Genomic DNA, 14,405 nt, shown 5'->3' on the forward strand with positions numbered 1-14,405 from the left:
CCACAAATGTGTGTAGTGAAATTATCCCCTCCAAGAGACCAGACCACCACCTGATTGTTATAATCTCTAGACATTTTTTCACAACTTTTCTTGACCTCTTGATAGCATTCAACACTATTGACCCCTTCTTCCTTTTGAAACATTCTTCTCCCCTGGTTTTATGACATTACTTTCTCATGCTTTTCTTCCTATTTCTTTGGTCACTCCATATCCATCCATGAGACATGGGGTCCTTGTCCTCCACCTATGCCATGGTCACCGTTTGTCTCCAGGGCTCTATCCTAGGCTTCATCTCTTCTAAGGCTGCACATTCTTCTCAGGTGCTATTTTCCTTTTCATAGATTAAAGAACCATTTATATATTGATGACTTCTAGATCTGTTATCTCAGTCCAGACATTTTTCGTGAGCTTCAGATGTGTATATTCAACTACCTATGGAATATTTCTTCTTGGATGTCCCACAGGTATCTCAATATCACTGTCCAGTTCCCCTCTATTAGTATTCCCTATCTCAATGAAATGAGTTACCACTGACACATTTGATCTCTCAAATCAGATCCCCAATAGTTCCCTTTGATACTTCCCTCTTCCTTACCTCTTTCCTTGCACCCAATTATTCATAAAGTCTTGCCCCTTTTTACTTCTTTAATATATTCTGAAGTCAATCATTTCTCACTACCTCCATTGCTACCACTCTAGGCCAAACACAATTGTTGCTTACTTAGATAACTACTCACCCTCTTTCCAGGTAGACATCTAATCTATACTTCTTATTGATTAGGCAGCTAGGGTGTTCTATCTAAAACTCAAATCTGTATTGTATCAAAGCCTAAACGCCTTCAAAAACCTCTCAGTGCTCTCAAGATCAAGACCAAAGTCCTTGCCTTGGCATTCAAGGCTAGCTATGATTTGGAAGCAATGGGAATTTGGGTACTAGAACTGGAAGGCAAGGAGGAGCGGTGTCTAGTGTGAAATAAAGCCCTTGTGGATGGGGGAGAGAATCTAGGAGATAAGAAATTAGGAAACTGATAAAAACTTGGAGGAAGCAACAATTGAGAGAAAGAGAGGAGTCAGGAGAACAGAAGCCCATCTTGTGTGGGAAGTGTGTGTGTGTGTGTGTGTGTGTGTGTGTGTGTGTGTGTGTGTGAAAGAGAGAGAGAGAGAGAGAGAGAGAATTATCCATAGAATGTAGGGATTGATATTTTATTATAGTAAAGGAAAAGGTGACCTCATAAAGCACTAGACTTATGACCATTTGAATTACTTTTGAGTGTAAGAAAGGTATTGAATATTAATTCTGTAACTGACCACTATGATGAATTTTATTATGGTTTCTAATAACTTTTTAGTTGATGCTTTGGGGTTCTCCAGGTCTGCATTCATATACTCAGTAACTAATGATAATTCTGTCTACTTTCCATTATTTATACATCTTATTTTGTTCTCTTGAATAGACCCAATTACTTATGTGAATTTATTATGTGATAAAAGTGTCATGTCAAATCAATGGGAAAAAAGATGGATTAATTTGCAAATGGTGTAAGGATAAGAGACAGTGATTTTGGAAAATAATTAAGCTGAGTCCTTTTACAAAACAGATTTTGGAATAATCAAATATTTAAATGTAAATATCAAAGCCATAAAAGTGCTTGGAAAAAAACAGGGATTGTTATAGGAGTGTGGAAAGCATCTTTAAGCGTGAAGCAGAATCCAGTCGTGATAAAGGAAAACCTGATACATTTCATCATATAACAATTAAATCCTTTTGTATAGCAAAGGTTATCATGAATAAAATGAAAAATATTTGTTATATATGTAACACAAGCATATGAGAGACATTGTTGGTGGGAACATTATTCCCATGTACCTTTTGAGAGTAAGTTGACAAATTTCTTATCAAATGGAAGACTTTTTGTAGCATTTTAGTCAGCAAAAAGTACTGCAAATAAAAAAAGCTCAATACAGATATACAGATGCAGAATATTCCTTGTAGCATTGCTTGTAATAGGAGAGAGAGAGAGAGAGAGAGAGAGAGGAGAGAGAGAGAAACAATCTGAATGTCCATAGCCATGTATCCTGGACTGGTTAAATAAATTATGAGCCATCTATACAAGATAAGACTATGAAGTTGTTAAGAAAAATGTGCACTATAGAAAGCTGTTTAGAATATATAACTGGAAAAAAACAGGTCATGAAACAGTAGGTGTAGGATACCATTTTTGGGGAGAAACCCCAAATAATTAGTAATGAATGGGAAAAAAAATCTGGAGGACTGTATATAAAAATGTTAATAGTGGTTATTTCTGGGAAATGAGATAAGGGTGGCCTTTCATTGGTATGTTACACATTTCTGCATTATTTGAATTTTCACATGATTATCTTTGTAATAAGAAAAAATAAAGATACGAAAATAAATACATTCAATGAATGAATCGCTTTGAGGGGGTGGTTTTAGTTCGAAGGTCTGCAGACTGAGCCTGGTACAGTGGCATAAACATGGGCTTTGGCGTCAGACAGCCCAGAGCTGGGCCCCTTGCCCCACCCCCAAGGAAGGAGGGGGGTGGCAGGGGGCTGCGGAAAGGGGCTGGGCTGGGCTGGCTGCAGCTCTAGTCCAGGAGGCTGAGACTTCGAGAGGGACTGAGAGAGGGCAGACTCATCCCGGACTTGCTGGAGGACAAGGTGAGGGGCGTTGAGATTTGGGTTTCCTGGCAGCCAGTGATTTCAGTTCCCTCGAACCTATAGCCAGGCAGGTGGGCAATCCATACTGCACCACTGCAGCTGAGGGAAAGATGACCTGGAACAGGATGTAGGCAATCAGGACTCCTGAGGGTAGTAGGCGGTAAGGATTGGCGATCTGAGACTAGTGGGGAGGAGGGGAACCGGGTTTGTTGAGTGACCGACTGGGAGGGAGAGGGGAATACTGAGGGAAAGTGGAAATCCAGAGAAGAAAATAGGGAATGCAGAGAAGGGTTAAGGAGTACTAGGGAAGGGGGTGCAAAGGTAACACGGGAGGAGGATGTAAGGAATGGGAATAAGGAATTCTGTGGGGTAAAATAGGAAATGCGAGGGGTGATAGGGAGCAGGGAGCAAGGCAGAGAGAATACGGGGGGGTGATAAGGAATGAGGAGCAGCGGGGGGGGGGCGGGGGGGGAAGGGCAGACTGGCTGCGACAGAGGCCCCCCTAGGGAGGCGGAAAGGGGCGGGACCACTTCCGGCCTGGAGCAGGGAGGGCAGTCTAGGAGTTTTAGAGGGGCTTGGAGCGTGGACGCACTCTGGAACTTAAGGAGAAGGAGGTGAGCTGCGGGGCCCGGCTCTGGATCACAGCCCAATAGAGATCGGCCCCACCCTCTCATATCTGGAGAAAACCTGCTGTAGGGACCGGATCGTACTGGATCCATCCGGATGGGAAGGGAGGAGACTGGACCCGGTTTGGCTGGGCCTAAAATGGAATCACTGGCTCCATTCTAGATTTGAGGAGGGGGTGTACTAAGGAAGGGGCGGAACCAAGATGCGCTTTGCCCCTGGTTGGAGGGGGCGTGTTGTGAAAAAGGGCGGGACAGGGCCATAGTTTGGACTTGGGGTGGGTGTGAGTAGGGGCGGGGCCGGGACCACCAAACTGCGACAATTTTAGAAGAAGGCTTGTTGGGGAGGGGGCGGGGCCAAATGGTACTGCGGACCTGGAGAAGGGCTTGTGTTGAGAAAGGGCGGTGGACGGAGTCCGGACCATTGCGCATGCACACTCTGGATTGCTAGGAAGAGGCGTGTAGAGGAAAGCCAGCCTGGAGACGGGCTGCTGCGGAATGCGCATGTGCATGGTGGACTTCAAAGAAAGAGCTTGTGCTGGGAAAGCGGGCGGGGCTGAGGTGGGCCCTGCAGCGAACGCGCATGCGCATTGTTGGTCTGCGGCTGGAGGGGGGTTGCACTGGGAAAAGGGGCGGGGTCCTCAGAGCTGCCGCGCTGGCACATCTTCCTGGAGAAGGGGAGGGTGCGGCTGCAGAGAATTGAGATCTAGAAGCTTTGGATTACTGAATCCGAGAACGGAGTCATTGGGGGCGGGGGCGGGGTTTGGGTTTGGGATTGGGGCCCTAGGGAAAGTGAGGATCAGCTTCCAGGCAGAACAGGAGAGAGGACGTTCAGGCCCTTTGACACAGGCCTTCTCTCCTCAGGCTCAGCTCTTGCCAGGCCAACTTGAGACATGTCTGACACAAGCGAGAAAGGTACGGGTCCAACCCGCTTCCAGGTAAGGCCTCATTTTGTCCTCTCCCTTACTACTTTTCTTCCCCAGCGCGTTGCTGCCTCAGTTCCCTTGGTACCACCCCTCCCATCCTTGTCCTTTACCCACTTTCCTTCCTGGGTGCCCCCCCTCACCAGTAGAGGGAGTGAGGGAGGGAGGAAAGAAGGAAGAATGAAGGATGGAGGAAGGAAGTAGGGAGGGAGGGCAGGCCTGCCTTCTTCTGCCATCACTTCCTGCTCAGAGGAAGGAGAGGCCTTGTTGGGTCTAGGTGGGCAGAGCTCACTTTAAGTAGGAGTTAGTATAGGTCAGAGAAGTGAGGCCCTGGAATTTTGGAGCCATTTTCCTAGTTGGGAATGGGGAGAAGGTCTGGGAGCTTTCCTGCTTCCTCTTGCAGGCTGAAGCTTCAGAGGACAGTGGCTTGAAGATACAGACCCTATTGACAGTGACCCATAATTTGGAGGTCTCAGAGATACCGAAGACCTCAAAGGCACTAGAGACCTCAGAAGCCATGAAGGTCTCAAATGCTGCAGGAGTCTCAAAGGCCACAGAGGTCTCAAAGGCCCCAGAGGCTCAGGAGGCGGCTGCCACTCAGGCCTCCCCTACCACTAAGCTGACTGATACCCAGGTTCTGACAGTTGAAAAGAAGAGTCCAGCAGCTGACACCAAGATGCAGAGTGCTGACCCTCAACCTGTGACAATGCCTGCCACTGAAACCAAAAAGGTCAGCTGTGTGGCTGATATAAAGGCTGGTACAAAGGCCCTGGAGACTGAGGCTCCTGCCTCTCAGGCTTTGGCAGATGAACCCAAGCCTGATGGTGCGGCTGCCCAGGCTCAGGAGAATCAGGATACTCGGCCCAAGGTCAAGGCCAAGAAAGCCAGAAAGGTAATACGTCTCTACACACCAGTCTTCCCTTTCCACTTCTCTTCATTAGTCCATTTGTTCTGCAAACATTTAGAAAGTTCCCTGTGCTCATCAAGATTAAGGGGGACAATAAGAGGAATGTGATATAATTTCTCTCTGCAGAGAGTTCACAGAGTCATGGAGAACTGAGATAGTACACATACTTAGCTGCAATGTCAATGTAGTTTGTATTTACATAGGACCTACCATGTGTTAGACCTTGAGCTAGGCACATGCATACAGGTTATTTCATTAAATCCTGAAAGTAATCCAGTTTTATAGAGAAGGAAGCTGAGTCCTAGAGAGGTGGGGTGACTTGTGCAGGGTGGTACAAGAAGGGCCAGTGGTGAACATAGGAAGAGGAGAATTCTCAGGCCCCATCTCAGGTTGTTCCTAGCCTGGTAGAGAGATTGAAGTCAGTGAAAAACAGTCCCAAGACTCAACATGGCCAATGTCTAATCAGGCTGTTACTCCAGGGGTGGGATTAGAGGGACCTTCCAGAAGAGAGAGGATGAGGGAAGAGGAACATCTACTTTGTTTGACAATATTGTGCTTCCTCTCTGTTGCTGCAGGTGAAGCATCTGAATAGTGAAGAGGATGGCAATAGTGATCAGAGTCAGGCTTCTGGAACCACAGCTGGCCGAAGGGTCTCCAAGGCCCTAATGGCCTCAATGGCACGCAGGGCTTCAAGGGGCCCCATAGCCTTTTGGGCCCGCAGGGCATCAAGGACTCGTTTGGCTGCTTGGGCCCGGAGAGCTTTGCTCTCCCTGAGGTCACCCAAGGCCCGCAGGGGCAAGGCTCGCCGTCGAGCTGCCAAGCTCCAGTCATCCCAAGAGCCTGAAGCACCAATACCTCGAGATGTGGCCCTTTTGCAGGGGAGGGTAAGAACCCTGTCCTCTCCACTCTGCCTTATCTACTGCCTTCCTCTCAAATCTTGTGCAAACGTATTTTGATCTTTCTACCTTTTTTTCCCTTTCCCAGGCAAACGATTTGGTGAAGTACCTCTTGGTTAAAGATCAGACGAAGATTCCCATCAAACGCTCAGGTAGAGTTCTGCTAGCCCTCCATCCCCTAAGCTGTGCCCTCCATGGCCCTTTTTCCCATGTGCTGAAGACATTTCTTGTCCTTACACTCCTACCTTTGTACTCCCAAAGTTCTAACTGGGCAGTGCTAGCATCTCTATTCATTACTTCAGAACCTGTTTGTGCCACCCACAACAGAGTTGGCAAACGGTCTTTAGCTTGGATCGGGGGCCACCTGACTTCATTTCAGCTCAGGTACTCGCAACACTCTCCCCTTGCAGACATGCTGAAGGACATCATCAAAGAATACACTGATGTGTACCCTGAAATCATTGAACGAGCAGGCTATTCCTTGGAGAAGGTGAAGGGGCAGCCATGGGGGATGGATGCAATGGGGAAGGATTGAATTGAACAAATATACATGTCTGTTCTGGGGGAGGGACCACAGACTCACTAATTCAACCCTATCACTGTGTGGATGGGTAGATAGGAAGGGGTCTTCCCATATCTGGGGTGGTCTAAGGAGGGGCATAAACTAGCCCAGGGTCACATAGCAAGTCTCATAAAAGCACAGCTAGGACCCAAGCCACCCAACTTAGTCCTGGCTTCTGTCTGCTGCTGGAGATGTCCTGTAATATATTTTACATGCTTACATCTTCCTTCCATTCCCCGTTCTCTATCTCCCTAGATTCCTGAGAATCAGAGATGATGCTGAGAACAATAGTACATTTCTTTGCTGTTTGCTGTGTGCCATCCACCTAGGCTTATGTACATTATCTCACTGGCCCCTTCCCCCACACCACACGAATGCGCATTCATACCTACACCCACATACCCCCACATACCTAGGTACATGGGAACTTTGGGGTGCCCAGGAATCTGAACTTGTGATCTTACAAGCTGTTCTCCCCATCCGTAGGTATTTGGGATTCAGTTGAAGGAAATTGATAAGAATGACCACTTGTACATTCTTCTCAGCACCTTAGAGCCCACTGATGCGGGCATACTGGGAACGTAAGCTGGGAAAGGGCTGGGGTGGGAGGGAGGCTCTGCTTCTCTCTATGGCACTACTCCATCCCTGTCGTCTCTCCCCACAACCCCTTGGAGAGGCAGAAAGACAGAACCTAAAAAGCCCCCGTTCCAATTCCCACACATAGTTGGAGCCCTGCACATGGTAATGGTGACTGAAGAGTATAGAAGCCTAGAATGGTATATTCCTCCTGTCAGGTTTTCTATTTTTCCAGAAGCTTCCCAGAAAAGCAGACCTGTTGTTGCCTGTCTCTTCCTACTGGCTTTGGTAGAGTGGTTCTTCCTGGTATGGGTGAATCATGATCCTTGAAGGACAGGAGCATCACTGGGGCTGTGCCTAGAATTCTCTTGGAGCAGGGGGATCGGTTTGGGAGAGAAAGGACTCACACTGGCTGGGTGCCTGGGTTGTTCCAGGTTGACAGGCATTCTTCTATCCTTTTGGCAACCTGAGACAGAGGAGCATTGGATTTTGCCATTCTACTTAACAGGAGACTGAGACTCAAGAGTCTAAGTGCCTTGCTCAGTGTCACATAGAGCTTGAAGCATAGACTGGGAAGAATTCTGTCATGTGTGAGGAATCTGGGAGAGGGTAGCCTAGTGAGCTGGCTGATATGTTTTTTGCAGATGGCTGCTGGACATAAATCTTCTCTCTACCCTGTTATTTCCCTAGGACTAAGGATTCGCCAAAGCTAGGTCTCCTCATGGTGCTTCTTAGCATCATCTTTATGAATGGAAATCGGTCCAGTGAGGGTGAGTGGGCATGTAGCTGAATGGGTGGCCACAGTTGGAATTCCACATGTTCATTTTCTGTCCCTGTCTCCTCTTGCCTCCCTTTGCAGCTGTCATCTGGGAGGTGCTGCGCAAGCTGGGGCTGCGCCCTGGGTATGATTGGGCTCTCTCAGTGCTTGCTGTCCATATTGTCATTTGGCAAGAGAGGATGGTCCCAGGATTGCATCAGTCTGGTGGTTTGGTGGAATGGGTGGGGGCACTGGTAGAGGGTCCAGGGTTTGACCTGAGTGGGTGGGGAAATGGTCCCAAACTCTCTGTCCTCTGTTTCACTATCTCTTGGGCTACTGTGGAGTTTTCTTCTTATGCTCATAACCTCTTTTCCTGTTGAAAATGCCTCTGCATACATCTGTGGAGTACCATATCTGATTGATTGATTGATTGATTTACTGATGGATTTTTCTTTCTCTGCTATCAGGATACATCACTCGCTTTTTGGGGACGTGAAGAAGCTTATTACTGATGAGTTTGTGAAGCAGAAGTAAGTGTGTCTGATGATGGTGTGTTCCATATGTTTTGCTTGTTTCAGAACTGAGTAATTAACCTATGGTTCGTGAGTGTGCATGCAGGTGGTAGGTCACTTTTTCCTAAGTTAGTGAGAGGGAACAGGAGGACATATTTCCTGACCTACATGTACTTTCACATATGCTTTCAGAGCAATTTTTCAAGGTAGGGATTATTATCACCAGCATTGTAGATGTAAGTAAACTGAGGTTCAGAGAAGTGAAGTAATTTGCTCAGGGGGGTTACACAGGTAGCAAATGGAAGAGTCATATTTAGATCCTGGCCACAATGCCTTGGTTCTTTTTACTGCGCTAACCAGGGCTTTATAAAAATTAACGTCCATAAAGAAACGCTATAGAATGATAGCTTTAGGCAGCCAGGTACTGTGCTGGTGACTTGACTTGTACATCTCATTTCATTTTTGTAACTACCCTGCAGAATAAGTGCTGCCATCCCATCCCCATTTTCAATTGAGGGACCTGGGTCTCAGAGAGTGGAAGTCTGATTGTGGTCCTGGCTGCTAAGGGGACCATTTGGTCATGGGGCCCCCCTGACTTTCTGGCCAGGGCCCACCATACCCATTATCCTTAGAGAACACATGTGTACTCACATAGGCACGTTAATATGTACCTTCATGGGCATGCACACATACACACACACACACACACACACACACAGTCGGGAATATGCACAAGCACACTACTCTTGGTAGACTGTTTCTTCCATTTAGTCATTTTCTATGGTAGACTGTCTCAGGGCTCACCAGGTCATGGACATGACCACTGGTGGGGTGTGCTCAGGGCAGAGGGGCCTGAGGAAATGGCTCCTCTAAACATAACAGAGCCAACAAGAATCTGGGTTCATTGTGACAAGAGCACAAAACTTGTGGCCTTCTTATGAACAGATAGCCTACTTGTGTCTCACCTTGCACCTCCACATGGCTTCTGAACAGGACCAACGGGACAAGGCTCAATAATGGAAGAAAAGCTAAAGTACTTAGTAGGGCTGATTGCCATTTAGAATTTTTCCAGTCCATACATGGGTGGGCCGTGGTTGTCTTAGACATAAAGGCTTTCAACCTCTCTTTTCAAGGTACTTGGACTATGCCAGAGTCCCTAATAGCAATCCCCCTGAGTATGAGTTCTTCTGGGGCCTACGTTCCTACTATGAGACCAGCAAAATGAAAGTCCTCAAGTTTGCCTGCAAGGTAATTGGATAGCTGCCCAAGCTTGGCATATTAAGAGCATGGGGTGCTGCTGGCTAGGTTATGCTGTGTAAAGAGCAGCCCGCCACTCAGATGTGAACATTCTGAAGCTTCTGTTAATGTGCCAAGCATTTATCTGAATTGTTTAATTTGTACAACTAACATGTCATTACCCTCTGCCAGATTAGAAAAATCAGGCTCGGAGAGGTGATTAGGTGACATGTCTAAGGTCTCAGAGCTAATAAGTGTCAGAGCAGGGATGGAATGTTAAGTACATAAATACTAGTAGTTAGGTTGTCTTATTATATTGTTATTGTTGTGTAGAGCATGCAGCACGGTGCCTAGCATACAGTTAGGGGTTCAGTTCTTGGATTTTTTAAAAGATTTTATTTATTTATTCATGAGAGACAGAGAGAGGCAGAGACAGAGGCAGAGGGAGAAGCAGGCTCCCCGTGAGGAGCCCGATGTGGGACTTGATCCCAGGACCCAGGGGTCACAACCCGAGCCAAAGGTAGACACTCAACCACTGATCTACCCAGGTGCCCAGTTCTTGGATTGTGATTCTTCTGACGGTCGTTGTTTCTGTTTCAGGTACAAAAGAAGGATCCCAAGGAATGGGCAGCTCAGTACCGAGAGGCAATGGAAGCAGATATGAAGGCCGCTGCTGAAGCTGCAGCTGAAGCCAAGGCGAGAGCAGAGATTAGAGCTCAAATGGGCATTGGGCTTGGCTCTGAGAATGCTGCTGGGCCCTGCAACTGGGACGAAGCTGATATTGGACCCTGGGCCAAAGCCCGGATCCAAACTGGAGCTGAAGCCAAAGCCAAAGCCCAAGAGAGCAGTGGTGCTAGCTCCAGTGCTAGCGCCAGTGCTAGTGCCAATGGTGGCTTTGGTGCCAGTGCTAGCCTGACTGCCACTCTCACATTTGGGCTCTTCGCAGGTCTCAGTGGAGCTGGTGCTAGCACCAGTGGCAGCTCTGGTGCCTGTGGTTTCTCCTATAAGTGAGATTTCAGGTATCTACTTAGACTGGGTTGGAATAGCTGGGGCTTCATGGGTTGGGATAAATTGCTGGCTGGTTATAGGAAGGCCAAGGTTGCAAGACCATATGGAGCATGTGGGAAAATTCCATTATTGGCACTTTGTTCCTTCCCTTTTGGTGGTTCTTGGGTGACTTTTTGAATTTCTTTTACTTGTATTTTCAGATACTCCTAATCCCAGCAGTCTTTCTCTTCGAGCCAGGGTGCATCCTCAGAAACCTACTCAAATAGCACTCTAGGCAGCCACTATCAATCAATTGAAGTTGACACTCTACATTAAATCTATTTGCCATTTCTGAGTTTATTGCTTTTTTTTTGGTGGGCTGTCATATTTTGGTATTGCATTTAAAAATAAATGGGGAGAGTTTCCACCTCAATCTTTGTTTACTGGATTCAGGGGAGCAAGATTATGATCTCTCGGATAGTTTGGTCTGCATCTCTAGTCTTGCAGTATAGACAGGATTGCAGTGGGGTGGGGGGTCATGAAGATTGTAAGCACACACTTTGAAGACTGAGGACACACTTTGAAGAAGAGCCCTAAGATAGGCAAGTCAAGCAGAAAGCAGAGGTAGAGGAGACTGGACATCAAACATAGGTTCTCTTTTTTAAGGAATTTGGATGAGAGAGGGAAGAGAGAGGTAGCTAAAGGGAGATACAGGAACAAGTAAGGATTTTCTTGGGAATGGAGAGAGAGGCTTGAGCAGGCAGGAGCCAATAGGGAGATGTTAAAGAATGACCCATGTAGCCCTGAGAAGGCAGAAGGGTAAGGTCTGGGAGAGGGGACTGTGGAAAGATGTCAGGCAGAGGGGAGGCTGCAATTGAGGATGGAGCCCATAATTTTTAGGAGACCCTTCTCCCATGGCAAGGTGCTCAGCAATCTTGGAATCAAGATGAGTTAATTTATCCCAAGGTTTTAGTTCTGGAATAAGGACACACGATCAAGGGCAGTGAGTATGTGGGTCTGTATCTTCATTACTTTGTACACCGTGCCTGACAAAGTAGATATGCAGAATGGTGGAAGAGATGGATCATGAGACCCAGGCAGGCTTGGAGAGGCAGATAAGGAAATTGTGTGATGACCTGGGAGACCACATAGGAGTCTGTGGGCAGGAGTTTCAGTGAAGTCTGAATAGGGCAGAATGTTAAATAAATGTACCAAGTGCCTGCTCTATGTCTGGCAGTGTTAGAGGTGTTTGGGAAGGGGTGTTGGGAGAGCTGGAAAGGTGATCTAAGGGACTGGTCATATGGTCAGACAGTGGGATGATTGTATTTAAGAAGACAGAGCAGAGAGAACTCAGTGATGTAAAGTCCAAGGATTGGGTGCTTAGTGGAGAGAAGATGGCATTTCTTGGAGATGTGGGGTCAATAGCATGGAGCACCAGGGTATTGGTTGGGCTATCCATGTGGACGGTTAAATTACTGGGGATGGTGGCAGGAGTTGGGGAAGAGAGGAACATTGGAACCATGTGCCAAAGTACACTTGTGTGATTGAATGTGTCTTCTCAGCTACACTGCCCACTAAGGCATAGGGCCCTCAGGTAATCAGAGATCCACCTTCAGCCTATTTTAGGGAGTATTTCCCTGCACTTTTCTCCAGGAAGCCCACACCAAGTGGGGATGGCCAGAGCTGGGAAGAAGAAATGGGGGCAGACTCCAGTTCATGTTTTTGCCAGTTGTTGGCTTGGAGGACATTACTGCAATGAATGAACTCCCACAATTTTCATTCTCTCAATATCTATTAAATTAAAAATAATTCTAGATTATGTTGTATGTCTTCCCCTTGGCCAGGAGATGGAAGAGCAGAGAGTCCTTGTAGAACAGTTTCTCCGCTATCTTTCATTATCACTCCTTAAGAAGCCTTTTTAGACATTTTTGTCCTAATTGCTATTGCTCCTCCCATGAAATTTCAAAACCACAGATATACTGTATATATATCTAATAATTATATTTTTGCTTTATACATAGAATATTGTTATTAAATACAGCACTAGCTGACTAAAATGTTTAAGTTAAAGGTTACTTTAAAAATCAGAAAAGCTATTAACATTTAACTTTATAGAGTTAAAAATAGAGCTACCCTACGACCCAGCAATTGCACTACTTGGGATTTACCCCAAAGATACAGATGCAGTGAAAAACCGAGGCACCTGCACCCCAATGTTTATAGCAGCAATGTCCACAATAGCCAAACTGTGGAAGGAGCCTTGATGTCCATCGAAAGATGAATGGATAAAGAAGATGTGGTATTAAAAAAAAAAAGAAAAGAAGAAGATGTGGTATATGTATACAATGGGATATTAGCCATTAGAAATGATGAATACCCACCATTTGCTTCCACGTGGATGGAACTGGAGGGTATTATGCTGAGTGAAGTAAGTCAATCGAAGGACAGACATATGGTTTCACTCATAGGGGGAATATAAAAAAATAGTGAAAGGGATTATAGGGGAAAGGAGAGAAAGTGGGAGAAATTGGAGAGGGTGACAGAACAGGAGAGACTCTTAACTCTGGAAAACGAATAAGGGGTAGTGGAGGGGGAGGTGGGTGGGGGATGGGGTGACTGGGTGACAGGCACTGAGAGGGGCACTTGACAGGATGAACACTGGGTGATATACTATATGTTGGCAAATCGAACTCCAATAAAAAATAAAAAATTTAATTTTATAACTACTTGAACAACTTTAAATGAATTTATTTACATTATAACGTAATGTACATTTTAATATATCAAATTACATATGAAAATTAGCCATTTTTTAAGTAGGCTCCACACCCAATATGAGGTTTGAACTCCTGACCCTGAGGTCAAGAGTCACATGTTCTACCACCTGAGTCAGCCAGGTGCCCCCGGAAATTAGCCATTTTTATAACAGTTATGATAGTGTAGTAAATTTTTTTAAAGCAATTCACAACTTATTTTTCTAGCAAAAGAAACAATTGGAACTTTAAATTAATTTAAAACTACTTTTAGTGAAGTTAATTTTTAAGTGTTGCTTGATATAAGAAAATTAGTAGCTGCTAGATATTCATTCAGGTATTGTCAGCAGTTTTTCTTTTCAGTACTTGACATAAGTAATGATGGAGTGAATAACTTTTGTAGAATTAAATAGAAACTATTTTGGGATGCCTGGGTGGCTCAGTGGTTGGGCATCTGCCTTTGGCTGAGGGCAGGATCCCCAGGTCCAGGATTGAGTCCTGCCTTGGGCTCCCTGCATGGAGCCTGCTTCTCCCTCTGCGTATGTCTCTGCCTCTCTGTGTCTCTCATGAATAAATAAATAAAACCTTAAAAAAAGAAACTATTAATTTAATTCTCAAAGCCCAAATAACGCAAAGGCACTCAGGATCAAAGGCAGTCAATGGCAACCAACAGGTACACACAGACCACTCAGTTCTCACTATATGATTGCAATGGAGCAATGGATTGAAAGTCCTCCAATCACAGCCATCTATTTTCTCTGAGGTTTTGTAAGATTTAGCTTTCATACATTTTGTGTATCTTCTGTGACCTCAGCATCATTGCTGCTCATGTGATAGCTGAGAAAATCCAGTAAGAGAAATTACAAACTGAGGAATAAGATTTTATAAGGTAGGCTTGAGCCTTAAAGGGCCAATCAACAAAAATAACTGATTATTGTTGCCTCCCCAAGAACCAATTTTCACCCTTTGGGAGTGATTACCCACCACCCCATCC

The 14,405-nt window shown here is 45.8% G+C and overlaps 1 protein-coding gene, 1 non-coding gene and 1 pseudogene across 5 annotated transcripts; 2 read left to right on the forward strand and 1 right to left on the reverse strand.

The window, feature by feature from the left end:
* Positions 1-3,814, reverse strand: part of LOC121482519 — a 119,531-nt pseudogene extending 115,717 nt beyond the window's left edge.
* Positions 2,579-11,013, forward strand: LOC121483440 (melanoma-associated antigen D2). Of its 4 annotated transcripts, XM_041741985.1 has the most exons (14): positions 3,177-3,293; positions 4,167-4,240; positions 4,629-5,117; positions 5,708-6,016; positions 6,117-6,180; positions 6,439-6,518; positions 7,077-7,171; positions 7,857-7,936; positions 8,026-8,068; positions 8,391-8,453; positions 9,569-9,683; positions 10,272-10,367; positions 10,618-10,690; positions 10,880-11,013. In XM_041741985.1, the coding sequence occupies exons 2-14, from the start codon at positions 4,196-4,198 to the stop codon at positions 10,951-10,953; spliced, it is 1,626 nt and encodes a 541-aa protein (XP_041597919.1). In that variant the 5' UTR covers positions 3,177-3,293; positions 4,167-4,195; the 3' UTR covers positions 10,954-11,013. The 4 variants fall into 4 exon arrangements, with proteins under 4 accessions (XP_041597917.1, XP_041597918.1, XP_041597919.1 ...); XM_041741983.1 differs by lacking the exon at positions 3,177-3,293 and adding an exon at positions 2,579-2,679 and having other exon boundaries at positions 10,272-10,690; XM_041741984.1 differs by lacking the exon at positions 3,177-3,293 and adding an exon at positions 2,821-2,839 and having other exon boundaries at positions 10,272-10,690.
* Positions 9,264-9,393, forward strand: LOC121483724. Its single transcript, XR_005985833.1, has one exon. It is a non-coding gene; the product is annotated as a small nucleolar RNA SNORA11 (small nucleolar RNA).
* Positions 11,014-14,405: the final 3,392 nt, after the last annotated feature.

The sequence above is a fragment of the Vulpes lagopus genome, chromosome X, assembly GCF_018345385.1.
Source record: "Vulpes lagopus strain Blue_001 chromosome X, ASM1834538v1, whole genome shotgun sequence".
Taxonomy (NCBI): domain Eukaryota; kingdom Metazoa; phylum Chordata; class Mammalia; order Carnivora; family Canidae; genus Vulpes; species Vulpes lagopus.